Below are 27,868 nucleotides of genomic sequence, written 5' to 3'. Positions count from 1 at the left end.
TTTGAAATATAAATCTTTTATAGAAGTTTACTCTCACTTTTGATACATTTATTGTGTTCTTGCTGAATAAAATTATTATTATTATTATTATTTTTAAACTTACTGTCCCCAAACTTTTAAACCGTTATGTATATAGAGATATCTCACATCTCAAGTAACCTTTTAAAACTTTTTATGTAGTGGTTTTCACATAAGGAAATGTTTAGCAGAATATAATGGGCTGGGTGTTAATTCACTGTCAAGCTCCAAAGAGGATTTAAAAAAAAATACCACGCTAAAATTTGTAAAACATGAAATATAGATCTTTATATTATAGTCCACATATTAGTACTTCAGACATTGTTCTCATGTTTAACACTTGCGGTAAGTAATAAAACTGGCTTGTGATGTCAGATATTGGAGAAATTACCTTACCCTTACCCACTTTTATAACGGTAATATGTGCACCATGGAGCTGGAAAAAAGTATATAGTGCCAGTGTCAGCGATTGCTATTATCTGCAGATAATATGAAACAAAATGTTTTTTGTGGACATAATAAATATACCTTAAGGCTTGAGCTGTAATGGAAAAGTGAAATACCCCACATAAAGCCCTGAGCTCAACACAATGGTGTGCATTCATCATAGTAAAAGTACCTGCATGCTTTTGTCCTTTTGAAGGTGCTCTAAGCGATGTCATGCGTTTTTTAGGCCAAAACATTTTTTGTCACATACAGCAAACATCTCCTCACTGTCCGCTAGCTGCCTGTCCCCTGAACACACTGTAAAAAAAATGCGGTCTCTGTAAACAGCCCAGGCTCCACAAAAGGCAAGAAAAACAAACGGGCCCAGCCTGGACCACGAAACATAACAAACAGTGTTCCAGCCAATCACCGACATGAATGATTTTGGGGATTTTGGGTGTGGGGAGTGGAGGAGAGAGAAGCATGAAGAGGGAAGTTAGCTAAAGGAGAGATGTCCTAGACAACGACAACAACTAACGTTAAAATTGTATATTCTTGAGAATTTTGATATGGCCGACACACGACCAAAGAGACGACGTTCCGGTGAACAAATAACAAAGAATAGGGAAAAGGAGAAGGAACGCGCGAAGTCCCGATTTTACATCGGAAAAGCTTTCAAAAGGTGGCGAGAACTCCGCCGGCAGAAGGGCTTCCAATCCGACATTCAGGTGGCTCTGTTTTTGCTGGACAGGTGTGAAAATCCAGTTTGGTTTTTCTAAATGGTTCATGACTGTTTCAGGAAGCACGGAAGGGAGGGGGGTGGGGGGACGGGATGAGAAAGGGGGAGGGTCGAGCTAGCCTCCATTTTGTTTGACAATACTTTGAATGTGAACAAGAAGTGACATCACCCAACATCGCTTAGAGCACCTTTTAGAAGGTTTGTTTTAGATTGAAGCTACACAATAACTGAAGGTCAATGAGTAAAAGAGAACATGAGAAAGGACAGTGTATTTTCAACGATGTGTCATTTTTTGCCGTTTCATGATATTTTTTCGTGACCATCATCCCCAGTCTCTTGGGTAACGAGGGTTGAGTTAATAACAAAAGAAGCTATTTCCATAAACCGCCTGTTCTGCCATCCCGGCAGATGTGCAGGAAAGTCGAGATACTGCCACAGGTAATCATGGATCATTATTGCTTTGCACTTCAGTGACCTCTCTGTGCTTTAGAGCCTCATAGACGTCCCGCTCTGACCATCATCCCTATCTCATCAAAGTGCTGTCCTATCTGAGCCTCCTCTGCAGAGTTCGGCCCCATGGGTTCAATTGTGGTGTCTCCTCTCTTTACTTTTACAACGGTAATATGTGCACCACGGAGAAGGAAAAAAGTATATAGTGCCAGTGTCAGCGATTGCTATTATCTGCAGATAATATGAAACAAAATGTATTGATACCTTTGATTGAACAGTTTGAGATTTTTTGTTTACATAATATAGTGAATTCAGGATAATTGGGGCATTTTTCCCCCCAGTGATCTTAATGGCAAAAAGTGTCCCAATTATCCTAAATTCATCTTGCAGAGTATGCAGTGACACAGAATATTTTAAAAAACAGTACCATGGTATTAGTGTTTGTTTGGACATATCTTTATTTTGGTTTTGAATGCATCATGATAATACCATGGTATTCTTTGAATTACCTTGGAGTACCATATAAACATCTCACATTTCCAATAGAGAGTTATTTGTAGAAAGGAAGAGGTACTTTTTTATAGGGCTGTTTTTTATAAGTTTTTGGCATTAACGTGATTTTAATGAAATTCACCTCTAAATATATATTTTATTTTTATTTCCAAATGTATTGCATTCATTTTGCATCACAGGGCTTCTCATTATCGTGTTTCACTCACGAGTTACATGTCATACTTGTTGGACTTCGATGATGATTAATATTAATATTCTACCATATAACAATCTGCTGTTGGCTCATGAAAAATAATATTTTCGTAGAAATAAATGTGTAAAGCAAGTACAGAACTTACTTGATGTGTTTTTCTTAAAGGGATAGTGCAGCTAAAATGAAAATTCATTTATTCACTCTTATCTTCTGCAGAACACAAAAGGAAATATTCCAAAGAATGTTGGCATCCAAAAAAACATTGATTATCATTGTAAGAAAAGAACAATCAAAATATATTATTTTGTGCTCCACAATAATGAAGAGAATAATGAGAATTTGAATTAGCCTTTAACACTGATGAGAACTCAGTACATCATGATGTCAAGTGCATTTAATTATTCTGTACTTTTTGCTTTTGTGCAGTTTGAATAATGCAAATCTCCAAATATATATTTATATATATAAATCACTAATGTTACACATTTATGTGCCCCCTGCCATGAGACAATGAGACATCATTGTCATTGATCTCACTGTGCAGTTGCATCACAGACCTCATTGTTGAATTATCCTGAAGTGAGAAATGCATCTGTGTGCTGCACGCGCTTGAAGAGAGACAGGACCTGTGGGAGGGGACATGTGTATCACGAGCTCGCTCATGCTCCTGTGTTTCGCCTACCGATTCCACATCATTATGCACAGTGTTCCTGCGAGTGAACGAGCTCACTGACACTACGATCCAACACACCTTCATCTCATGTGGATCTGCCCGCGGTCTGAGAGAACCGGAGATCTGGCCAGAACCCTAGCTTTGCGCTTTGCGCGACTCATTCTTTTATTCGTCTGACTTCATGGGATGTGGTTTTAACCCGAAACGGTTTAAAGACCTTCAAGTCGTCGACATATTGTCTGTTATACGCTTGGAGACAATGTTTTAAAGCAAACATTGGCGCGCGCGCTTCTCTTTAAATGAGCTCAGATTGGAGAGGCACTGGGAAGCAAAGCAAGGAACTAACTTGAACTACGAAAGTGAGTATTTCGATTCATTTTTATTGTCTTTAATTGCTGCATGATTGTTTTGTTGATATTTCAAGATTTACATTTTATTGACGCGCTTTTGACAGCTCACCTGTTTTCAGTGTAATTCCGAGGAGTTTTAACATCTGTAGCCAGGTGTTGTTGTTTTTCTGCTGTATGTCTCATGCTTTTGTATAATATTCCCATATTCGTCTGCTTCAAATTAAAGTAGTTTAAAAACCTACTATTTGTCCCCAAACTGTGTAAGTTAATGTCAAGCACAAAGATGCTATACCTCACTACTGATAAAAACAGTCATTTGTTACTGTTTAGTTATTTTGTTTATTGTAGTCATATGCCTACATTTCACTTGATTATTATGCCATTTCGCCACCCTCATTTTATTTTGAATTGAACTATTTCAATTCATATAATTAAGGGAAACATTTTAATTCAGCCAGCATATACAGTTTGGATACAAATACAGAACAAATTGATATAGTAGGCTATGTTAGCAAGGTTAAATCATAACAGTGTGGAAAATGTATACACTTTTTGTGTAACCTCTTTGGGTATTTGAGAAGTGTTTCAACCCTCCTCAGTCTGGTCAGCAGCTATACTTCTTTTTTTTTTTTTTTTTTTTTTTTTTGGTTAGATGTTATTTAGCAAATTCAACACAATTCAGATGAGACGAGGTCTGTCGACCCAAATCTAAGTGCTTGCTAAGTGCTGCTTTTGTTTGACTGGGCATCCCAGCTCACATTGTTGTTGTTGTTTGTTGTTTTTTTGTCCTGTAAATCCTTTATATTTCTACACATTGTCACCTCAGGAGAGTGGTGTTCATGTACGACAGGGATTTCATCTCATTCAGCTCATTTCTGATTGGTTGAACTGGTGACTAACTGGCTTTAAGTGTTTCCATTTATTTCATTGGCACTTCCCTTCCTCAGCTGCAGGACCCCTTCTTTGCCCAAGGGTGCTCAGTTATACTTCCAGTTCTTTACATATTGACAACACTGGTTGTCTGATGACGATACAAGGAAATGCACAGTTAATCCTTTACTAATGAGTATCCTGAGCTATAACATAAGGCCTCAGTTGCATAAATAGCCATTATGTTAAGACTGTGTCTTAAGAACTAGTGCGAACAACTAGCAGTTAGTCAAGGGGCAATCAGACATACTTTTCGGTATCAAATTAGACCAATCTACGTTTTTATGTAACTGACATGAAAAAGATATGAAATGAAAAATGTATGACTAACTTGTAAGACTAGTCTTAGCATTAAGCCAGTAGGCCTTAGTTCAATTAGGACATTTATGTATCTTTAATAAACATGCCTTAGAAAAAAACATTACTGGTGTGCATTTTGAGACAAAACAATGGCACTGACATATTTTTAAGATATGTCAGTGCAAGTTGCTTTCAGTTCAAACAGCTCAAACAAGCATGCAAGGTATAAGCCTTGTCTGTGAAACTGGGGGTAAATGCAGCAGACAGGGGAAAAGAAGTCATTTTTACAATTGTAAGAGCCTCCAAAAAGAGTCAGGCACTTGTGAAATATATACTATAATATAATGAATTATTTGCAAATGTGTGAAAATTATGACATGTTTTACAATTCAAATGTCATTAGAATACTCAGATATTTTTGAATAACCGTGACACGTTTATCGATTTTTCTACATGTGGTTCACAGCTGTCTTCTGAAAAATGGGACTTTCTCTATCAGAATTACATGTATGCCTAAATAATTGACATGCATGAATGATTAATTCAGACATAAACCTGAGCATGGTTTTTATGGGAGTACAGGAGCCGACTGTTTGTCACTCACGCTTCTAGGAGGCTATTGAATAAATCATCGTTCTCGAACTGACAGGGAATGAGCCTTGGGAATGGTGAGCTCATCAAACCCTGTTTGTCATATTAATGTTTTTAAAAAGGCAAAGTCTCACCAGACCTACAGGCAAATTTAGTATTTTTTTTCTTCCCTAGCCAGTGCAGTGGCATATGTTGGGTGAACATTGTTTCAAAGGCGAACAACATCCAGCCGCTATGAGGTCTACCACTAAATCTTTTATGAGGTGTATTAGGATGCTGCTTAGATGGCATTTTGGGACAATGCTTATATTTCAAATTCTTCAGTCTTGAGCGTCTCAGATGCATCATCAAAAATTAAAAGTATGAGAAATGCATAGAGAGAGAGAGAGAGAGAGATGGTATTGTTTTAAGGAATAGTTGAACCAAAAATTCTGTCTTAATTTATTGACCCTCGTGTTGTTTCAAACCTGTATGACTTAATTTCTTCTATGGATCATGAAAGAATATATTTTGCATCTGTGTTGAACTGTTTTGGTTCCCACTGACCGTAATTGTATGGATATAAACAGTTAAAAAAAAATCTTCTTTTGTGTTCTGATGAAGAAAAATAGTCAAGAAAGATGGTCTCAAATCAAATTGAAATTTTACTCTCTTAGACCCGAATTGGTTTAGAGCAACATGAAAGTCAGTAAATGAAGACAGAATTCTCATTTTGAACAATGTCTTTGAAGCAATCCCTTCATTTTGTGCCACTTATTACCAGAAATAAACTCCATACTTTCTGCATAAATTAACTCATGTAAACCTCTTGACTTTGTTCACCCAGCATTTTTTTTTCCTCGCAGGAACCAAATGTCTTTCCCACGTTTAAGCACACTGATGCACAGCTGATTACAGCACTTAAAGACAATCACATACTGTGACAAAGACTTGCATCGTACGTGAAACAGCAGAGACTAGGTCTGCAATACAATACGCTGATTTCACGCAGCCGCCATTTTGAACTTGAAAGTGAGGCTCCGGTGGGAAGAACCCCGGAAGTACAGATAAACAACAATGCCTTGGACTACCAACCTGAAGCTGCTGCCGCGATTTACACTATTGGAAGATAATATCTAATATAGGATATGTATATACTTCATTCCTGCTTCATTTTTTACTCTCTGAATTATATATAAAAAAATTATTTTATTTATAAATAAATGTCACTGTATATAGTCTAAAGTATGAAAGAAATGTATGTACAGTTTTAGAATTGACACAACATCAATAAACACAACAATACGCCATCGCATTCACGACTCTCCTATGATTAAAGGCGACACTTCCGGTTTTCTTCCCACCGGAGCCTCGCTTTCGATTTCAAAATAACGGCTGCGTGAAATCAGCGTATGAGGTCCATAAATGCATGTTTGCTTTAAAGTATGTGTAACTAACCCAAAGTTGCATTAGTTTTCTCTCAAAAGGCAGTGTAATGGAAATGCTCAGGGAAAACTGTGATACTTCGCCTGTTTCCCCACATATAGCCATCAGGATATTTGACATCAGCAGTGGAGATAGACTCAAGCAGTGCTGCTTTTGCTTGGCTGGGCATCCCGGCTCACATTGTTGTTGTTGTTGTTTTTTGCTTGTGTCAAGGTCAACTCAGGGTGAGATGCGCTGTCCATTTCCTCTAACTTATGGAGATCACAGCTTACAGTCCATTACAATGTAGCACAAACCCCAAGGTGTCTGTGAACTTAAGCGAGACATGGTTACGCTCTTAGTGTGAACTCTGGTCGAGAGAACAGAGGGACTGTTGGGTGATTTAAAAGGTGGAATATTTCAAATTCAAGTCTTTTAGTGCTAGCTGTAGAATTCATGACAGAAATTTGCTTTATCTTTAATCAATAATGTGTTTAAAATTGCTCCCGTGCATGTGCAATAAATTGGTATATTGAAATTGTCAAAGACATAATGAGCAATATAAGTTTATCCCATCATAGTCTCAGTTAATTACTATTTGAATGGAGACAAGCGTCATTCTTTAAGGTAATCATTTTCGCCTCAGGCTAAAAGAGACCCATAGCACTTCATAAATGTAATGGATTACCTTCCGGCTCCATAGATTAATGAGGAAACGGTAAGGCCCTGTTCAGGTTCCTTTAAGCGCTCTTTTATTCATTTGAGACTAAATGGAGACATAGAATGTAACCCAAGGCTGTAATTAAACTCAAAATGAAACAGGACAAGCAGTTTTCTCAGAGGAGATCCCCAAGGGAAATCCAAGGCTCAAACTTTTTCAAATGGGTCTCAGAAGAGTGCCAGATCTGTCAGGGGGGGGATACCCTAGTTAAAGGGATAGTTCACCCCAAACTTAAAATTCTGTCATCATTTATTCACCAATATATATTTTTTTCTTCACACAGTGGGGTCCAATGTTGTTTGTGCCACCGTAGAAAGACTCCTGGCTGAACTATCCCTTTAAAGATTTTGATTTATCTTTCTTCTCATTTATTGAAAGCTACATAAGATGATATGTATGAAATTGTTGTCCGAACCCTTACCTACTCTACACGAGTGGAGTGGCATCAGTGAACCAAAAGCTTTGAAAATGCAGGTCTATTTTTGGGCCATGTTGGACAGCTCTCTCCTCTCCACTCGCTTGTGTGTATCTGTTGTTTTGCAGAGAATAGACAGCTGCCAGATACAGGCAAATTATTTTATCGCTTGAGATGAAGATGCCCTCCGTTGCTGATAAAAGGGCTTTGTAAATAGACAAGTGCATAATGAGAGACCATCTCCATTCTGACAGCGTATATGATGGAAAATTATGATGGCCCTCCTGCATTTTATCCTTCCTGCCTTATTTTGAACTGATTGTATGTGGATGTTATTTAGTTTTTCACTGTAGGCCTACTTAAATAATATATAGGATTTATCCAACCGTTCAAACATCTGGGGTCAGTAAGTTTCTTTGAAATAAGTCTCTTTTGCTCACCAAGGCTGCATTCATTTGATCAAAAATACAGTAAAAGTACTTTTGTGAAATATTATTACAGTTTAAAATAATTGTCTTTTTACATATATTTTCAGATCTAATTTATTTAGCCTATGTGATGCAAAACTGAATTTTCAGCATCATTACTCCAGTCTTGCTGATTGCTGATTTAATCCTCAAGAAATATTTCTTATTATTATCAATGTTGAAAACAGTTATGCTGCTTAATATTTTTGTGGAAACTGAAACGTTTGAACAATATTGTATATAGATTTGATTGCTAAAAAATTAGAACCTCTTTTATTTTCAAGCATACTTTTTTCTACCAAATTGATACACTGTAAAATAATTATTGTTAGTTTAATTAAAAAAAGTAAGTAACCTGGTTGCCTTAATTTTAAGGTAATTGAAATTAAAAAATGTAGTTAATACAAGAGATTGGTTTAATCAATAGAAACTCAAAATATTATGTTATCTGAACCGCGAAAAATGATCTAAGTTGTTTTGACAAAAGAAACAATTTTGTGATAACAAACTATAAAAATATATTTTTACAGTGTAGATAACATATCCTTGGACTTTATTCAGAGTAGATGCCGTATTTAATTTGTTGTGAATGAAAACAAGGCTCAGCATACGGGTCCATTCAGTAGGTTGTACTGTCTTAAAGATGAAGTGTGCAATTTCAATTTCATTGCAAAATTATGCAATGTAATGTATGCAATTCAGTTTTAATAATCCATACAACTGTAGCAGCAGATGACTATTTTTCTGTTGCGCGAAACTGAGGAAGAACTGATGATGGCACAGTTTGATCTTTGGTTGACCAATCAGTGGAAAGGGCCGTTTCATTCCCGCCCACATGTAGAGATCAAATATTCAAGCTGTTTATCTATTTTGGTTTTATTTGGTGCTTTAGAACCATTAGAATTGTGATGAAAACAAAAACGAAAATAAGAAAAAACGAAATGATCTGAAGGTACGTGGACCTGAACAGACTGTGTATTTATCCTTTGCAGTAATGTTTTGAAATTAAATAAGGTGTATAAGATGCAGGTTGCGCTATTCTGAAATTCCATGCAAATTATTATCGGCTTTTAAAGACGCTTCATAAGTAAGTTAAACCATTAGAGTCTCCCTTCTGTGTGGTGCAGGGTTCAGTGGTTTGACATGTCAGAGGTTATGAATTCCAATTTGATGTCCTGGCAAGCTTCCAGAGCATCAGACCTTTCCTTATGTCAGCATTAGCAAAGGTTGAAGAGTCATCAGTGGATGCATGTAGCATGTAGTGCAGTTTAATACTTGAATACACACAGGACATCCATGATGCAATTAGACCACAGCTAAATGTTGAACTCAAGGTGAACTCTCCAGGCATCATTGGCAATGATGATCCAGTCTATCTCAGAAACAGAGGGATTATGTAAAAATTGTTGAAAAGGTAATTATGCAAATGGTGGGAGCAGTCAGTGAGTTAGTGTTCTATGTCACCGCTCTGCAGTTCCCCAGTGTTGGATGGGTCTGCAATAGAAAAGCCTGTTTTTGCCCTTGAGGTAGTCAGAGGCTTTTTCACCACTGATTGTAGATCATAAAGCAAGTGAAGTAAGACTTTTCACATTTAAACAACGGTGGATTGCGTGAAGGTCAGAGCCTGTGGCGGAGATCAGTCTAAGCCATCTCAATGGATTTTTCCTCGAGCACTGTGCAATGGATTTCAGCATTATAGTCATTTTTATGTCTTCTCTGTCTGACGTTTTTTAATGAAGGTCACGGTAAAACTGTCTTGGAAACTTTTTACCTTGCCTATAATTGTTTTGTTTTTTAATGTGTTTTATGTATAGGTTTTATTGTTTAACTATTATCTCAGACCCAGACTTTGATATATATATATATATATATATATATATATATATATACAGTGCTATGCATAAGTTTAGACACCCATGCTAAAGTTGACTAAAAAGAGGAATAAAAAATCATCTTTTGGAAATTGAACTTAATGCCTTAATTAAAAAAATGAGGACAAATCCAACCTTTAAGGACACCAATTTTCTTTGTGAATGAATAATGTATCGTAAATAAATCAATGTTCTTCCTTAAAATACAGGGTGCATAAGTCTGGACACCCCTATGTTAAATTCCCATAGAGGCAGGCAGATTTTTATTTTTAAAGGCCAGTTACTTCATGGATCCAGGATACTATGCATCCTGATAAAGTTCCCTTGGCCTTTGGAATTAAAATAGCCGCACATCATCACATAGCCTTCACCATACCTAGAGATTGGCATGGAGTACTGTACTTTCCATAAGATCATCTCTCAATGCAAATCAAACCAGCTATTAGGCTAACTGAAATAAAACCATGCCAATCTCTAGGGGGACTTTATCAGCCCCCCTAGACTTTATCGCCAAGGGGACTTTATCAGGATGCATAGTATCCTGGATCCATGAAGTAACTGGCCTTTAAAAATAAAAATCTGCCTGCCTCTATGGGAATTTAACATAGGGGTGTCCAGACTTATGCACCCTGTATTTTAAGGAAGAACATTTATTTATTTACGATACATTATTCATTCACAAAGAAAATTGGTGTCCTTAAAGGTTGGATTTGTCCTCATTTTTTTTAATTAAGGCATTAAGTTCAATTTCCAAAAGATGATTTTTTTTATTCCTCTTTTTAGTCAACTTTAGCATGGGTGTCTAAACTTATGCATAGCACTGTATATGTGTGTGTGTGTGTGTATGTGTTCTTTTTGAAAAATCAGAACAAACATTTAAATAAAACACAAGTAAAACATTTAAATATTTATTGCGCTTAAATTATTTATATAAATTTTTTAGACAACCAATGTATACACAACCGCATTCTCGACAAACCTGCACTGAATGAATGGATCACATTGGACCACTAGCTGTCTGCCACGTCATATAATGTGAGAGCCACAGTGAACTGTATAATCATGACGGGTTTAGTTTACTCACGGAGATGGAGAAATTATTTGCGTTCAGCTCCAAAAGGCACGCAGCTCAAACGTACTCTCTGCACTCGGTTACTAAGCATTTACAGTCCTTGTTGGTTCTTTAACAATTGTTGTGAGTCCTGAAAATGTGCAGGCTCATACTAAGCGGCGCTGCCATACTATCCACTAGCATCTGCTCTAGAGTTTTGTTTTGTGTGAATTGTGAAACACGACCGGGGATAAGGGATGAATATATACAGTGTGTAATTGGCGTAATCGATAATGTCAACACATCGTTTCAGCCCAGTAGAGATTCAAGTCATACTGAAACCATGATCAAAAAGACGCAAAGTGCTTCAATCTCTCACGGCTTGTCATGGTTGTTTGCTCTGCTCCGTCTCAGTGAGAGGCACAGAGGAACAAGAGTGCTCTCCTGCTGCTCACTCCAGTTGGTGATATTTTACAATGACCCCTGGTGATATCCAGTGTTCCTGTTTGTGATGATGCACCAGTTTAGGCAGAGTGACAGTGGCACAGTTGTGGCCGAGCTGCAGGGTGGACTGCAAAATGTAGCTTGGGCAGAGAGGACAGTGTCCTGGTTAATTCAGCCCTGGGGTTCTGATTTGCTGAAACTCTGCACTTTTAGTGGTACATTGAAATTGGTCAAAATATTTAATCAGCGAACATGCAAGGGACAGGAGATGGATTGCTTTGTAAATGTCCGGTGTTCCAGTTCTGATGAAATCAGTTTGTGTTTGTGTTGACTTAAGGATAAGCTACAGACATGAAAAGCAGGAAGCATTGCTGCTGTCTCTGCAGTTTGGTCAACCCTAGCGTCTGTGTCTGCCCACAGCACTTATTCAATTATGTGGCAAAGCCTCTTTAATGGTATCGGACTCATTGTTCCGGTATATGAAATTCCACACTAAAGTTCTGGTAAAGCCTGGGTTTGTGTGCTGTTTGGAATTAAATTAAGAATCCCAATTTAATTTCCTGGATTTCATTTGATTTTAAAATGAGGTAAAAGACAGAGTTGCAAGTTTGCAACTCAAATTTGAAAGTAAGTGCAATTAAAATGAATAGAAATTCAACTGTAACTGTAATAGTTAGGCAATATATAGGCTACACTACCATTGAAAAGTTTGGCATCAGTAAGAATTTTTTTAATTTCATTTTTTAAAGAAATGAATATTGTTATTAAGTGACACACAGTAAAGCCTTTTACATTGTTACAAAAATGTATCACGGTTGTTTTTAAACACCAAATCAGCATATGAGCTTTGCCATCACAGGATAAATAAAAAACATTTATAAAGATATTAAAATACAAAACAATTTATTTTAAATTATAATCATATTTTTTTAAATAATACTGTTTTTATTGTTTTTGTTTTTATCAAATGAATGCAGCCTTGGTGAAAATTAGAGACTTCTTTACTGACCACAAACTTTTGAATGGCAAAATATTTATTTGTATTTAGTTCATCATATTGAAACATAAATAAACTTTTAAATATTACAACATATTTAAAGGGATAGAAATTTCTGTCTTCAATTACTCACCCTCATGTTTTTATAGGTGAATCAAAAGCCTATATTCAATCTGTTCAAGCCTTAAAAAAAAAGCCTAAATTCATAAAATGATCATGTCTCTTCAGAAAAATTGGACTTAACTACTCAATTCCTATGGATTAGTTGGAAGTGTCAAAGTGTCAGTTGCGTAGCTGTCAACAAAGGGACAGAAATTGCTCAAATTTCATTAAAAAGATCTTAATTTGTGTTCCGAAGATGGACGAAAGTCTTACGGGGTTGGGACAAAATTAGGGTGAGTAATTGATGACAGAACTTTTTTTTTGGGTGAACTAACCCTTTCATATTTTTATATACACAACAGTTACAGAGATTTTTCAGTGACTCTTTCACCAGGTTACATCGATATGGCAGTGCGTGGCAGTTTTGATTGTGATTTTTTTATTTTTTTTTATTCATTTACTCAACCTATTCATTCAGGAATGAATTTGAAACAAGTGACTGGCTGCATCTGAAATCGCATACTCTCTTGAGGAGGTACTTATTATGAGTATAGTAAATAGTAGGATAGTAAAGTGTCCATTATACATAGTTCTTTTGTCGCATACCGTTTTTTCGCCTACTATTTAGTAGGAAAGAATGCGATTTCGGATGCAACCGCTGTCTTTTTGAGTGAGTCACTGAATCATTCATGTAACTGATTCATTCAAAAACACTTTCTGAATTCAGAACCACAAACAACTCTTACTATTTTTAGTAGGAGTGTATTGCAGTTATAGTGAGAGTAGTATGCTCACATGCAGTTTCCGAATTCACCAACTGATTCATTCAGGAACACCGTCTTTGAATCATTCACTCAAATCATTCATTTAAAACCATTGTTTCAATCAGTAACACCTGATTGATGACACAGGTAATTATTCTGTAGTTTTTTTATCATTAGAGGAGCAAAAATAGCAAGTAACCAGCAAAATAACTTTTTACCGCTTGAAGGACACATTGAAGAAAATATTCAGCAATATGTATTACGTTTTTTTTAGCTTGTTTATGGTCCTGCTATTGTAAATAGGGACGATTTGTCTTCTTGGCTCCTAAAGATATTTGTTATACACCTTTCTAATCTTGCACAGGAAATTTGTCATGCCACAATAATGGAAAAACAAACAAGTCAAGATATTAGCACTGTATAAATAATTCATTAGTTCACACAATAAATCATTTCACATTGCTTTAGTTTATCTGCATTTGAGTTAGTCACTTTCTCTCCCTTTATCCTCTCTCTCTCTCTCTGGACCTGTGTATGTCTGATTCATATCTGATACATGATACATATATGTCGGATCTCCCAGTGGGTGCCGTCTGTCCCCATCTGCCACAGCCTGCCTTGCTCCATGTTCCCCATGGAGCCCACCATCATTAATATTGCTTTTACTTGTGTGCTATGAAGAAACCCACTGGTACTCGCCCGCACCTGCTGTCGGTGCTGTTGGGTGATACTTGGGCAGAGAGTCGCAGTGTCACTGGAGACCTGTGAGCTAATGGCTAACTTGTGGTGACAGATGTGGAATTCTGCAGTCAGTGAACAAGATCAATAATATGGAAATAAAGCGTTATACGGATTTGTAAGAGAGATGAGGCTGATACAAAATCATGTACAGGGTTTTGTAGCCTTTTCTTTAAGATAAATGTTGATTGTCAAGTAATTGGACTTCGAATATGTGATGATTATTATTTTTGTATGCTAAATACTCATGGTAAAGCCCCTTCTGAATAGACTGTGCTGGTTTAGTCCTAGTCTGGGCTGGTGGACCAGCATAGCCGTTCTGTTCACCAACAAAATATTGCCGTTAAGTTATAAAAAAAGCTTATTTCTGAATGTTCAATGCATCCAGTTTTTTAAATGTTTAAAAAGCCTTTTTTTTTTTTTCTGGTTATGTGAACATCATGTGCTAACATTTTAAGAACATTATTAAAGACCAGATAACTGAACAAATTTTTTTTCACAACTTTGAGAGAACCTTGGCTGAACATTAGCCAAAGTTCCGAGAATGTTCCGTAGCTGGGATGGTCTTTGTGGTTAGCCGGTGTGGACACCAGTATCCTATGCTGTAAATAAAAATATACATAAAAATTCCTCAACACTGTAGAGCAACAAGCTTAAGGCACATTTGTCTCACCATTTGTGGTAAGTTACTCCAAACTTTGCTCTCCATTACCAGTTTAACCGACTAGCTGTCATGTTTGCTTTTAATAGTTGGAGAGCTCCAGCTACTGTGTTGGATTGGTGACGACGTCTACGGCTTCCGGGCCATGAGTAGTTTTAAGGGCCAGGATGTGGAAAAACAGGGCATCAAGCTGCCAAAAAAATGGATTGATTCCAAAGACAAAGTAAGTTCAGTTATCACATTTACTGTTCTTTAATGTTGTTTTACATGAGTGAATGTTGGGAAAGCTACTTTGGAACTGTTGCTTGCTAAGCTACTCATAGTTTACAGTAGTTCAGCTACAGTCAATTTAACAAATGTAACTACATTGTAAAGTTTGGGGTTGGGAAATTTTTTTATGCTTTTGAAAGAAGTCTTTTATGCTGACCAAGGCTGCATTTATTTGATCAAATATCCAGACATACAAACAATTTTACAATTACAATTTTAAAGAACTCATTTAAGTATATTTTATTTTAAAATGTAATTTATTCCTGTGATGGTAAAGCTGAATTTTCAGCATCATTACTCCAGTCTTCAGTGTCACATGATCCTTCAGAAATCATTCTAATATGCTGATTTGCTGCTCAAGAAACAGCTCTTTTTATTATGAATTTTGAAAACAGTTGTACCGATTGATATTTTTATGGATTCTTTGATCAATAGAAAGTTCAAAAGAACAGTAATTATTTGAAATAATAATAATAAACGGAGCAATTCCAAGAGGATCCTCGCACCAATGGTGCTCAGGCCCTAATAAAAATCTTTTAACATTAGAAATGTCTTTTTTTGTCAGTTTTGATCAATTTAATGTATCATTGCTGAAACACACTGCTACATGCTGTAAAAACTAGCTTGTTACTGAAAAAACTTAGTTTTTTTAGTTAGTAACTCACCAACAGTGATATTAGCCGCTTTCCGACCAAGTAGTTACAGGAACTTAGTTCTAGGAACTGTCCACTTCTAAACAGTTCTAAGAACTACTCTCCCCCAAACTCGGTTTTGCTGTTTGCGTTCGCACTGGCCAAGTGGCCATAGGAACTGGTAGGAGGGGTAAGGGAGTGACGCAAGCACGGTGACTTTTATTTTGACGGCGCGACGGACCTTTATTTTGGCGGCGCTGAGAACGCCAGAGCAAACAATGCTCGCATTCTCTGTGTTTATTAGTTAGCGATCTGTCTAACAGTACTGTTTAACATGTTATTAGATAGAACTGTTATAGAAAGTAGACAGTATATGAAAAAAAGGTTATTAGCCTATGCCGTGTGGTTGATGTCCAGTGTTGCTAGCTGGGCAGATAAACATAATCATGTTTGGCTTGGTCCCCTCAAAGTTGCGTTGGATTTTTTCTTCAGCATAAAGGTTTAGAGACCCATCTATCACTGTTTTCCATGTTTGTATAGTTAGTTTCTGGAGTAAATATATAGGCTATAATCTGTGTGTTTACATTATAGCTGTTTTAAAAATGGCGGGTGCTGGTGTTCCGCGTGCGTTCGGTCAATCAGCGTATACTAACGTCACGGGTAGTTCCTATAGTGCTGGTTTAGACCCTACTCTGAAGTAGGACCTAAATTAGTTCCTCCAAATAGAGTTCCTAGAACTAAAATCGTTCCTAGTTCCTGCGGTGCGAACACGCCGACATCCGGGTACTTTAGCCAATAGTTCTAGGAACTGTGAAAAGGTTCCTCCGGTCGGAAAGCGGCTATTGACTGTCCTGCGTTTAAGTTTTGTTGACCATATTTTGATGGATTCTGCTACTGTTTATTTATTTTTTTAGCCTATCTTGAAATGTTTCTTTTTTTTCTTCTTTTTCTATTCTTGCTGTATTCAATCGCACATGACTGTAGATCCCCACAGACCGTACGATGGTTGTCAGGGGAGGAGGAGATGCTTCCGGTCCTGCAGGAGGTCCGGTGAAGAAACGGCGCCAGCGCTACGTGGAAAAGGACGGCAAGTGCAATGTCCACCATGGAAACGTGCGCGAAACCTACCGTTACCTGACGGACATCTTCACCACGCTTGTGGACTTAAAGTGGCGGTTCAATCTGCTGGTTTTCACGCTGGTCTACACCACCACCTGGGTGTTTTTTGGCCTCATTTGGTGGCTCATCGCCTACATCCGTGGAGATCTGGACCATACTGATGACAACGAGTGGACGCCTTGTGTGAATAACATCAATGGCTTCGTCTCTGCGTTCCTTTTTTCCATCGAGACTGAGACCACCATCGGTTATGGGTATCGCGTCATAACGGACAAATGCCCCGAGGGCATCCTCCTGCTTCTGGTGCAGGCCATCTTGGGCTCCATCGTCAATGCCTTCATGGTGGGTTGCATGTTTGTGAAAATCTCACAGCCAAAGAAACGCGCCGAAACACTCATGTTTTCCAACACAGCTGTGGTATCCGTGCGGGACAGCAAGTTGTGTCTGATGTTTCGTGTCGGTGACTTGCGAAACTCGCACATAGTGGAGGCCTCCATTAGGGCCAAGCTCATCCGCTCTAAACAGACCAAGGAAGGAGAGTTCATCCCCCTAAACCAGACGGACATTAATGTGGGCTTTGACACGGGGGACGATCGACTGTTTCTGGTGTCACCGCTGATCATTTGCCATGAGATCAACAAGAACAGCCCCTTCTGGAACATCTCTCAGGGGCAACTGGCACGAGAAGAGTTTGAAATAGTGGTCATCCTGGAAGGAATGGTAGAGGCCACAGGTGAGTGTAGAAAACAGAGAATGAGAGAGCGAGGGTAACTGGAACGATGAGTTTTGTTCCCCTGCTGGCATATATCATAACTACAACATTATGCAGGCAAAACAACATGTTTCTCCATTGACTGGCATTCAAAAGTAGTCATGTATTGAAGTTAAAAAGCAATATTTAAAGTACAAATATTTGATAATTAAAGTAGATGTTTAACCAATTCTTAATTAAAAAAAGTAAAAAAAAAAGTATCCATTTATTTAAAATGTAAATTTTTACATCATATAATAAAATATTAAAATTCCCAAAATGAAAATTGTCATTTAAAACCTGTATGGCTGTCTTTCTTCCGTGGAAAGCATTTTTTTAAGAATTGAAGTTGTCAAGCTCAAAAATGACAACAAAGAACTACAAAATGATATCATAAAATTGTATATTGTAAGTCTTATATTTCTATATTTCAAGTCTTCATAAGCTTAATTATACCTTTGTGGGATGAAAAGGCAGTTGAATCATTTTTTTGTTGAATCTTTTCAATGAATCTGTTGATTCAGTTCACAAAAAAACAAACGATTTATTAATGAATAAGAATGATCTAGTTAAACTCTCTGATCTGGTTGCAGTTGTTGAATGATATGAAAACATTCAGAATGCTTGGAATATAGCATGCGAGTCGTTTTTTATGAAAATCTTATGGTGCTTTTGGGTCCTTTAAGTAGCTTGACGCCCTCAGTCCTCATTTACTTCAATTGTATTAAAAGGAGTTGTGAGGATATTCTTCAAAATAATTACCTTTTATTTTCTAGGGTAGGGAGATGATCATAAGGTTTTTGATAAGCATGAGAGCATGATGCCAGAATTTTAACTTCGGATGAACTTTTCCTTTAACAATGTGAAATGGGAAAAAAAAAAAAAGCTTTGTGAATGCCTACCTCTAGGTATATCAGAGCTCCTGAGTCATGGGTATTTAAATGGGTGTTGCTTGAAAGTCAAATATGAAAAGTGACCAGATTTACCACAGTTCCCCTGGTAACAGAATGCTGACAGCGGGGCGTGATGTGGTATTTTCATGGGATTCACCAATTATATTGACAGTGAATTCATGTGACAGCAGTTGCAATTACACTAGGCTAATTAGCTTTTGCATTGTGCTTTATGTCAGTATAGACACATAATGCTGCCTTGCATGGAGCAGAAAGACGGAGGACTCTTGAGATGTTTCTCAGTAAGACAAGCTCATGGCCTGTCAATAGATCCGCCTCGGGGAAATTAGCGAGCAGAAGACAATTGAAAGAACTATAATGCAATTCACTCTCACGCATACATAAATACACACATGGCTCACTAACACACTCTCTCCTACATCTGAAATAATGAATCATCGCTCAGAAGTGGGATGCAGTGAGTAGCTTGATTCAGTCCACAATCATTGCGCTTGTTCAGTGCAGTTATACTTTTTTTGTCACACATCTGACATTCAAGAGCATCCCACTTTCAGTCGATGTAGGTTTAACCTATCTATTATTAGACAAAAAGCAGGATAACAGTAAAATAATCAGTTTCAGAAATGATACCAAACTATTCAGGTCAGGACTGAACCTCAAGGCCTAATGAAATTGGAAAATTATAAAGAATAATTATTGATTTCTTTTTCACGTCTCCCTTTTCATGTCTTACAGTTATTAGTAATGGAAGTAAGATTGATAACTCATGTCCAATCAGGGTAATGACATCAGGGAGACACTGAACTTAGTCTAATAACAATGATAAATGTTCTCATAACAATTCTAGTTTAAGCCTCAACCTGAGCAAAAACTCACTCTTAAGGAGTAGTTCATCAAAAAAAAAAAAAGTTTTATATTTACTCACCCTCATGTTGTTGACTTTCACTTCTGTGGAATGCAAAAGAAGATATTTTGAATAAGTTTTCAACTGTTCTTGTCCATATCATGAATGTCAATGGGGTCCAAAACAACATGTATGGATTATATGATTCATTGTATGGTCAAAACAACACTGACACACTTTTATAAATATCTTATTTTGAATTCCACAGAAGGAAGAATGTCATACAGGTTTGGAACTGGACTTGGGTTCTTATTTTGATATTCTGTTGTGTGTTGTTTAGTTCCTGTTTCTCTGCTCTGTACAGTTTTGGTTACTGATTATCTCCTTGTTTGTTTCTGTGGTTATGTAAGATTATCACCGGTCATTTTTTTGGTTTCGTCTTGTATTAAAACTCCCTGTTTTGTTCACGTGATCCCCCCATCCCCACCCCAGAATTTGTGTCTTCTGCTGACCACAAAAGAAGATATTTTGAAGAATATGGGTAACCAAGCAGTTGATTGGCCCCATTGACTTCCATAGGGGTCCATCAACTGTTTGGTTACTGACATTCTTCACAAGGATTAGGCCTTAGTTCAATTTAGGACATTTAAGTTGCTTTTATAAACGCCTTAGAAAAGAAACATTACTGGTGTGCATCTTGAGACAAAACAATGGCACTGACATATTTTAAGATATGTCAGTGCAAGTTGCTTTCAGTTAAAACAGCTCAAACATGCATTTTAGTCTGGGACTATAGGCTTAAGCCTTGTCTGTGAAATCGGGGGCAGATGTTATTGTGATAGAAGTGCTTACTAATCATATCTGTGCAATCATATCTGTGCAAGTTATTTCCAATACTGTCATGAACAAATCGAAGGAACTACTTGCATAACCCGAGGTTCATCCACCTAGAACAATAGTGTCACCACTAAAAGGATGATTCAGACAAATTTACAGCTTCAATAGTCTTTCTGTATGAAAGAATTAATGTAAGTGCTTTAACAGAAAATTCAAGCTGCACATTTCAGCTTTTAAACCCTCTGCAATTAATTGCACCATAGACTTCCATTATTTCAAACACATTTTTACAAACTGAGGGATGAAATTATTTTCTGTGGTAGTCGACGGCACAGATGCTGTCGAGAGAGCTTAACTTGTGTTGAACCTGGAACATACCCTTAAATGAAGCCTTTTAAACTGCCCACGGGGTGCTGCTCTTAGCAGGATTTTAGATGTTTTTAAACCACTTTCCTTTTATAAATTGAGGCTTTATTACCAGCGAGGCTTTGGTTTTGGTTCTAGTCTAATGTTTTGGAATTGCACTGGGTGGCTAACAAAGCATTTTATTCACAATTAAATGTTTTTAAATGAACAGACTTCATGTTTAAAATGTCCGAATGGAGGTGTTAAAGTCAATTGCGGAGCATTAGCACTGAAACTAAAGCTTCTCTTGTGGTTTTGCAGTAGCATGCATTGATTATAGACGCATACCCAGTGTGGTTATTGAACTGCTGTACACTGGGAATCTCATGAATTATGATGTGTTTGATGGATGTTATCTGCTGAGTTTTTCCTGGATATCATTTATATTCATTATGACAGCTGCTATATATCACTATGTGTGTGTTTAAAAGTGGTTGTAAAAGTGATGCTTGTTGAAAGTGTTTTGTTGCTCTGTCACTGCGTGTCTCTGGAGTAATTGATGCGTACATTTAAGCTTCACTTAAGCAGATGATTAAGAAGCTTGTATTCTATTTTTAGGAGGTGTGCATATAAATATTTAGCGGTGCATGACATGTGCATACTACATGTCTGTGCGTTTCACAGGAAATATGATATTTTCAATTAATTAAGCTTACAGCACATTCCTGTTGACATATTGGCAGGATCATCACAAACCTTAAAAGGTCAAAAGCACAATTAGACGCACAGTGATCTTTAGGTATTTGAAGATGAAATGGAACAGGTTCTTCAGTAAATGTTACAGAAGTTGGCTTTATAGAGGGATTAATATGTTGCCAACGCTGAACTGATCTCATCAGGATGAAAATTGGAATATTTTCTGCATTGCTGTTTTATCTCTACACTTTTCAAGCATTTTCAGCTCGTACAACGGTCATATGTGTACTATATTATATATTTACACTACACTAAAGTTGTATTTTGTACATAATAAAATATCAAATAATAGTAAACATTTTGCCGCAACATTTTTTTTGTTAGGTTTTAAACTGAGTTTAAATGATTAAACAATTAGTATTGTTTTCAAAATGAAGTAATAATGATCAATTTTATATTTTATATTTAACATATTACAAACATAAGCCACAGTAAAAATTGTATGAATGTCATAGCATTAGATATCAAAATATAAAAAAATACAGTGGGTACGGAAAGTATTCAGACCCCCTTAAATTTTTCACTCTTTGTTATATTGCAGCCATTTGCTAAAATCATTTAAGTTCTTTTTTTTTCCTCATTATTGTACACACAGCACCCCATATTGACAGAAAAACACAGAATTGTTGACATTTTTGCAAAAAGAAAAACTGAAATATCACATGGTCCTAAGTATTCAGACCCTTTGCTCAGTATTTAGTAGAAGCACCCTTTTGATCTAATACAGCCATGAGTCTTTTTGGGAAAGATGCAACAAGTTTTTCACACCTGGATTTGGGTATCCTCTGCCATTCCTCCTTGCAGATCCTCTCCAGTTCTGTCAGGTTGGATGGTAAACGTTGGTGGACAGTCATTTTCAGGTCTCTCCAGAGATGCTCAATTGGGTTTAAGTCAGGGCTCTGGCTGGGCCATTCAAGAACAGTCACGGAGTTGTTGTGAAGCCACTCCTTCGTTATTTTAGCTGTGTGCTTAGGGTCATTGTCTTGTTGGAAGGTGAACCTTCGGCCCAGTCTGAGGTCCAGAGCACTCTGGAGAAGGTTTTCGTCCAGGATATCCCTGTACTTGGCCGCATTCATCTTTCCCTCGATTGCAACCAGTCGTCCTGTCCCTGCAGCTGAAAAACACCCCCACAGCATGATGCTGCCACCACCATGCTTCACTGTTGAGACCGAATTGGACAGGTGATGAGCAGTGCCTGGTTTTCTCCACACATACCGCTTAGAATTAAGGCCAAAAAGTTCTATCTTGGTCTCTTCAGACCAGAGAATCTTATTTATCACCATCTTGGAGTCCTTCAGGTGTGCTTTCATGTGTCTTGCACTGAGGAGAGGCTTCCGACGGGCCACTCTGCCATAAAGCCCCGACTGGTGGATGGCTGCAGTGATGTTGACTTACTACAACTTTCTCCCATCTCCCGACTGCATCTCTGGAGCTCAGCCACAGTGATCTTTGGGTTCTTCTTTACCTCTCTCACCAAGGCTCTTCTCCCCCAATAGCTCAGTTTGGCCGGACGGCCAGCTCTAAGAAGTCTGGTTGTCCCAAACGTCTTCCATTTAAGGATTATGGAGGCCACTGTGCTCTTAGGAACCTTAAGTGCAGCAGAAATTTTTTTGTAACCTTGGCCAGATCTGTGCCTTGCCACAATTCTGTCTCTGAGCTCTTCAGGCAGTTCCTTTGACCTCATGATTCTCATTTGCTCTGACATGCACTGTGAGCTGTAAGGTCTTATATAGACAGGTGTGTGGCTTTCCTAATCAAGTCCAATCAGTATAATCAAACACAGCTGGACTCAAATGAAGGAGTAGAACCATCTCAAGGATGATCAGAAGAAATGGACAGCACCTGAGTTACATATATGGTGTCACAGCAAAGGGTCTGAATACTTAGGACCATGTGATATTTCAGTTTTTCTTTTTTAATAATTGTGCAAAAATGTCAACAATTCTGTGTTTTTCTGTCAATATGGGGTGCTGTGTGTACAATAATGAGGAAAAAAAATGAACTTAAATGATTTTAGCAAATGGCTGCAATAACAAAGAGTGAAAAATTTAAGGGGGTCTGAATACTTTCCGTACCCACTGTATGTATCTAATAATGTATTTATTTTTCAACATTCCAAATGTTGCTCTTTGTCCTACTTTGCATTTAAAGGTGAACTAAGTAACTTTTTTACCTTAACTGAACAGCTTCGGAGTCACTGGAATGGTTATAATACTTATTTCGGGTTGAATGGTGGTCGTTTCGCACCCCCCTGGTGCCCGTGAGCGGAAAATACGCACTTGCAACTTTGGGGCGGCGGGCCGCTGGCCGCCGCGTCAGGAAGTATCGCGTGATATCAGGTCTCGCGATGTAAACAACTGCTTTATGGCCAAAAGAAATCTGCTCAAATGCTGTCATTATTGCGCTCCCTCACGCTGTCCGAACCTGAATGAAGACGACGTTTTAAAGAATGTCCCATCTGCTTTGATGTCGTTGATCTACTAGCCTCTGGTGTCTGAGAATCACCAACGAGTTTTTACAACAGTGTTGTCAAATATCTATTCCGAAGCTGTGGGGGAGCTCTAGAGAGAAACCTGCGAGCAAAAAGCGAGAATACAGCGTAGAAATTCCGAAGCTACTGAGTGCTGCTTTAATTTAACAAGAGTCTTGATTCTTTAAATTTTTCTCTAATGAACAAAGCCCATGCTCACACTGCAAGTCTTAGTGCTCAATTCTGATTTATTGCCCAGATCTTATGGTTTTGTTTGATGTTAAAACATTTTTTAAATGTGGCCAATATTAGATTCAAGTGTGAAAAGGTCACGATCCTGAACTTCCTCGCATGCACAAAAGAACGATAGCAAATACAGGATGCAGAAGTAAATATGGAGGTTACTTAAGTCAACATATACGCATTCATTTATAAGGTGATGTGCTGCAGAAACCAGCCAATTTGTGCGCAGACGAGGATAAAGAGAAAGAGAGGATCGTTTTTCTCGAACAGTATTTCCAATGTTTGCTTAGCTGCCTGTCACCATAATTCTTATGAGTTTATAACGGCGCACAGTTCCTCCACTGACTAACTTCACTGCCGCCTTCCATATTCAAAGAACCAGCCCTGCGTCCCAATGTGCATAGTGCATTCTATCCATCCTAAATAGTATGTAGATTAGAATAAGGCTGCATCCGAAAGCTTAAAAATGCTGCCTTCGGAGGATGCTTTCAAAGGTATGAAGGCTTCAAGGCACGTCAGAATCCAATGTTAGCCTCACTTCCTGTCTCCTGAGATACCTTCATCTGATCAATTTTTGAAGGCAGCATAGATGTTTCCTTCGCTGCCTTTGATATCCCACAATCCTGTGTGTTCCATTCTGTGACAGTTGAGCTAGAGAAATAAACATGGCATACTGCAAAGTCATGGCCTGATAAGGCAGCGAGGCAACAAGTCAGCTGCCTAAGCTTTCGGATGGAGCCTAAGTGTGTCCCAAAGGATATAATGTTGAAAAGAGTATGCCAAAAGGTAGATTTTGTGGATCCGTGCACACTCTAATGCCTAATATTGCCCACAAAATTGTGCTTTGGAGGAGGATTTGGTCCAGAACTACAAACATGAGTAAAAAGTGTTAAAAAACTACAAACATGGTGGATGGACGTGACTGAGAGTTAAGTAGAGAGGTTTAGATAAAGGGGTTTGAGTGACTAAATATCAACATTTAACCTGATCAAAAAAATATTAATTTAATGTTATCCGTGTTATATTTCATCTGCAACAACAATGTGAACTTTTAAAAAGATCTGTTTGGCCATTAACTTTTAAATGCAACATCATGCAAAAATATGAGCAGAATTCTCTGCATGAAAGACCCACGACTGGCAGATCAACGTGCTACTACTTTTCTCTCCAATATGGTAGGAAATTAAACAAAATTAAATGTGGAGGATGTTAACTGTGACAAGATGATTGACAGGCCAGTGTATACAGGATGTATGTAACTAGTGACAGAGCGTCCGTTGAAGACGCAATTTTATGACTTATTTCCCAAAGCTCGTATACTCTTCTGCTACACACACAAAAGTATGTACTTTTTCTCCACAAAAAAAGTATGTATACTTTTACCATGCCCTAAAAGTAGGAGAATTGGGACGCAGCACAACGGTATGCAAAATATTTGGAGTGACTCCCATCAGCGCAGAATTGTGACGAATGACGTAATAGTCCAATGAATTCCGATATGACTGTTTAGACTGAGGTCGCATTGCAAACCTTCATATGACATCACACATATGAAAGTGACCCAAATCAGAATTGATGTGATCAGATTCCATGTGGTAGATTATAAGCAAAGAAAATCAGATTTGGCCCACTTTTACCTGAAGTCTGAACGTAGCCTAATATATGATTGTCCACACCATAGTAATTTGGAAACAGGGTCTCTTTCTGTTTTCATTGCTATTTTTGTTGTTCTTTTCTGTGCCGCTCACAACCCTTTCCTTCTGTCTTTTCCCACAGGAATGACATGTCAAGCCCGCAGCTCGTACCTGAACTCAGAGGTGCTTTGGGGAGAACGCTTCACCCCTGTGCTCTCGTTGGAGGAGGGATTCTACGAGGTGGATTATGACACCTTCCACCACACATATCCCTCTCCAACCCCTTCCTGCTCCGCACGGGAGCTAGCAGAACTGGCAAAGAAAGGGGAAGCTATCCCTTTGCCCCCTATTTCGCCCCCTATTTCGCCCCCTATTTCACCCCCAGCAACCCTGGGAGAGCCCCTAAGCCCAAAGGAGATGCCCGAGGAGGAGCACAAGGAAGAAGCAGCAGCAGCAGCAGCAGAAGCAGAAGAGACTGTTAGCAATGGTGATGTGAACAGACTGGAATGCGAGCAAGAATTTTGATTCACTGCAATCTGCAATCTTTTGCTGCCCCTGTGTGGCAGATGGAAATAGACAGAGATAGAAAAACTCACTTCAGCCACATAAACGCAACATAAAGTTACAAATCTATAAGCCTACATTTTGTCATTGACCCCACACTGGTACTGTTTATTAACTGTTTTCAAGGATAGAGCAAAATTGCACATGGGTAAGTTTTTGCATTTTAGGCGCAAAAAATGAAAACCTATTTCAGCTTGGACTTAAATGCAATTTATTTAAATAAGATGTAAATATTTGCAGCTTTGTGCTGTGCTTGTTTAACACACGCTACTGAGCTTGCATCATTGCTTAGAGGTTTATAAGTAGGCTATTTCTAAATCCAGTTTATTTGTATGGATTGCGATTTATTGGCCCAGATGGTGCTTATAACTATGCTACAGCATTTTCTGTGTAAAACTGCTGGTAAAAAAACTTTTTTTTTTTTTTTTTTTTTTCATTAATGAAGGACATTCCATTCTCTATAAAGGGAATATTGAAGATGCTTAGAATTGCACATCATGTATGGAGTCATAAACATACTCATGTATTGAAAATAATTAACAGGTATGTATCATAAACTCTAAAAGTTGGATATTAACACCCAGCAAACAGAAAGCACAATGTAACTGTTCCTCATTCATTGTATTGAAAATCTATGAAACACATTGTAGCTACTATTTTTAGTCATTTTCCAGATCTTATGTCTAACATTCATTTTTCCGCTTGAGGAATACCCTCACTGTTATTTATAGCTCTTTTTTTTTTACACCAGATTTAATAAAATTCTGTTTCTGTTTTATTTACAGGAAGTGAAAAATTCATTAATATTATTCTTCTCAGACACTAGGCCTATGTGCTGTTTACACTGTGCAGGCACTTCAACATACCTGTTAAAAGTTTAGACATTTTTTATGTTTTTGAAAGAAGTCTCTTATGCTCACCAAGGCTGCATTTATTTAACCCTTGTGTGGTGTTCATATTTTTGTTATTCAGCCAGTGTTCGTGGGTCTGGTGGACCTGCTGCATTTTGGGGTTTTTAATCTAACATAATCAAACAATTTATGTTAAAATACTCAACAGATGTTGACTTCATCCCAATTACAAGCAATATAAACAGCATATATGGTTAATATTTCCTCTTTAGCTTTGTTAGATCACATTTAAGAATTGCAACCTTGTGCGGGAACGGCAGTGGTAGAAACAAAACTCACTTTTGGACTCACACTCTCTCACACTTACACACAATCTCTCTCTCACATGCACGCACGCACACACACACACACACACACACACACACTTGGATATGTGGTTTACGGGGACTCTCCGGCGTAATGGTTTTACTAATGTACAAACTATAATCTTTCCCCCTACACCGTTTGGTTTAGGACACAGATGTCCTCATAAACCATGTTTACGTTGTAATACCCATGTCATTATACACATTTGTGTCCTCATAAACCATATACAAGAACACATACACACACAATAACAGCAAGCCCTGACAGGAGGAGGACAGAGTAAAGGTACACAGGACCTAAAATTTCCACACTTTTATTAGCCCCGGGTCCAGTGGACCCGAACATCCTTTGTGTAATATAAATGTGTAGGGGGCGTGTACAGTGTGTAGTCATTGAAAATGTGTTCTGATATATGTTCTTCACAGAAAATGAGCCATGGCCAATGAGTCTGAGG

The 27,868-nt window shown here is 37.8% G+C and overlaps 1 protein-coding gene across 1 annotated transcript; it reads left to right on the top strand.

Moving 5' to 3' along the window:
• Positions 1 to 2,941: 2,941 nt before the first annotated feature.
• kcnj21 (potassium inwardly rectifying channel subfamily J member 21) lies at positions 2,942 to 27,113 on the top strand. Its single transcript, XM_084385285.1, has 4 exons — positions 2,942 to 3,371; positions 14,908 to 15,041; positions 16,705 to 17,572; positions 25,776 to 27,113. Exons 2-4 carry the CDS (start codon positions 14,964 to 14,966, stop codon positions 26,156 to 26,158), a joined length of 1,329 nt encoding a protein of 442 aa, XP_084241411.1. The 5' UTR covers positions 2,942 to 3,371; positions 14,908 to 14,963; the 3' UTR covers positions 26,159 to 27,113.
• Positions 27,114 to 27,868: the final 755 nt, after the last annotated feature.

Source organism: Rutilus rutilus (genome assembly GCF_951802725.1).
Source record: "Rutilus rutilus genome assembly, chromosome: 17".
In the NCBI taxonomy this organism is placed as follows: Eukaryota; Metazoa; Chordata; class Actinopteri; order Cypriniformes; family Leuciscidae; genus Rutilus; species Rutilus rutilus.
The sequence above is the reverse complement of the archived record's forward strand: the minus strand, read 5'-3'. Positions and strand labels throughout refer to the sequence as shown.

What these genes read in the sequence shown, in the direction of transcription:
- kcnj21 (XM_084385285.1), top strand. Translation starts at nt 14,964, where the DNA reads ATGAGTAGTTTTAAGGGCCAGGATGTGGAAAAACAGGGCATCAAGCTG. An exon ending in GGATTGATTCCAAAGACAAA is followed by an intron (nt 15,042 to 16,704) that starts GTAAGTTCAGTT and finishes ACATGACTGTAG; the next exon opens with ATCCCCACAGACCGTACGAT. An exon ending in AGGAATGGTAGAGGCCACAG is followed by an intron (nt 17,573 to 25,775) that starts GTGAGTGTAGAA and finishes CTTTTCCCACAG; the next exon opens with GAATGACATGTCAAGCCCGC.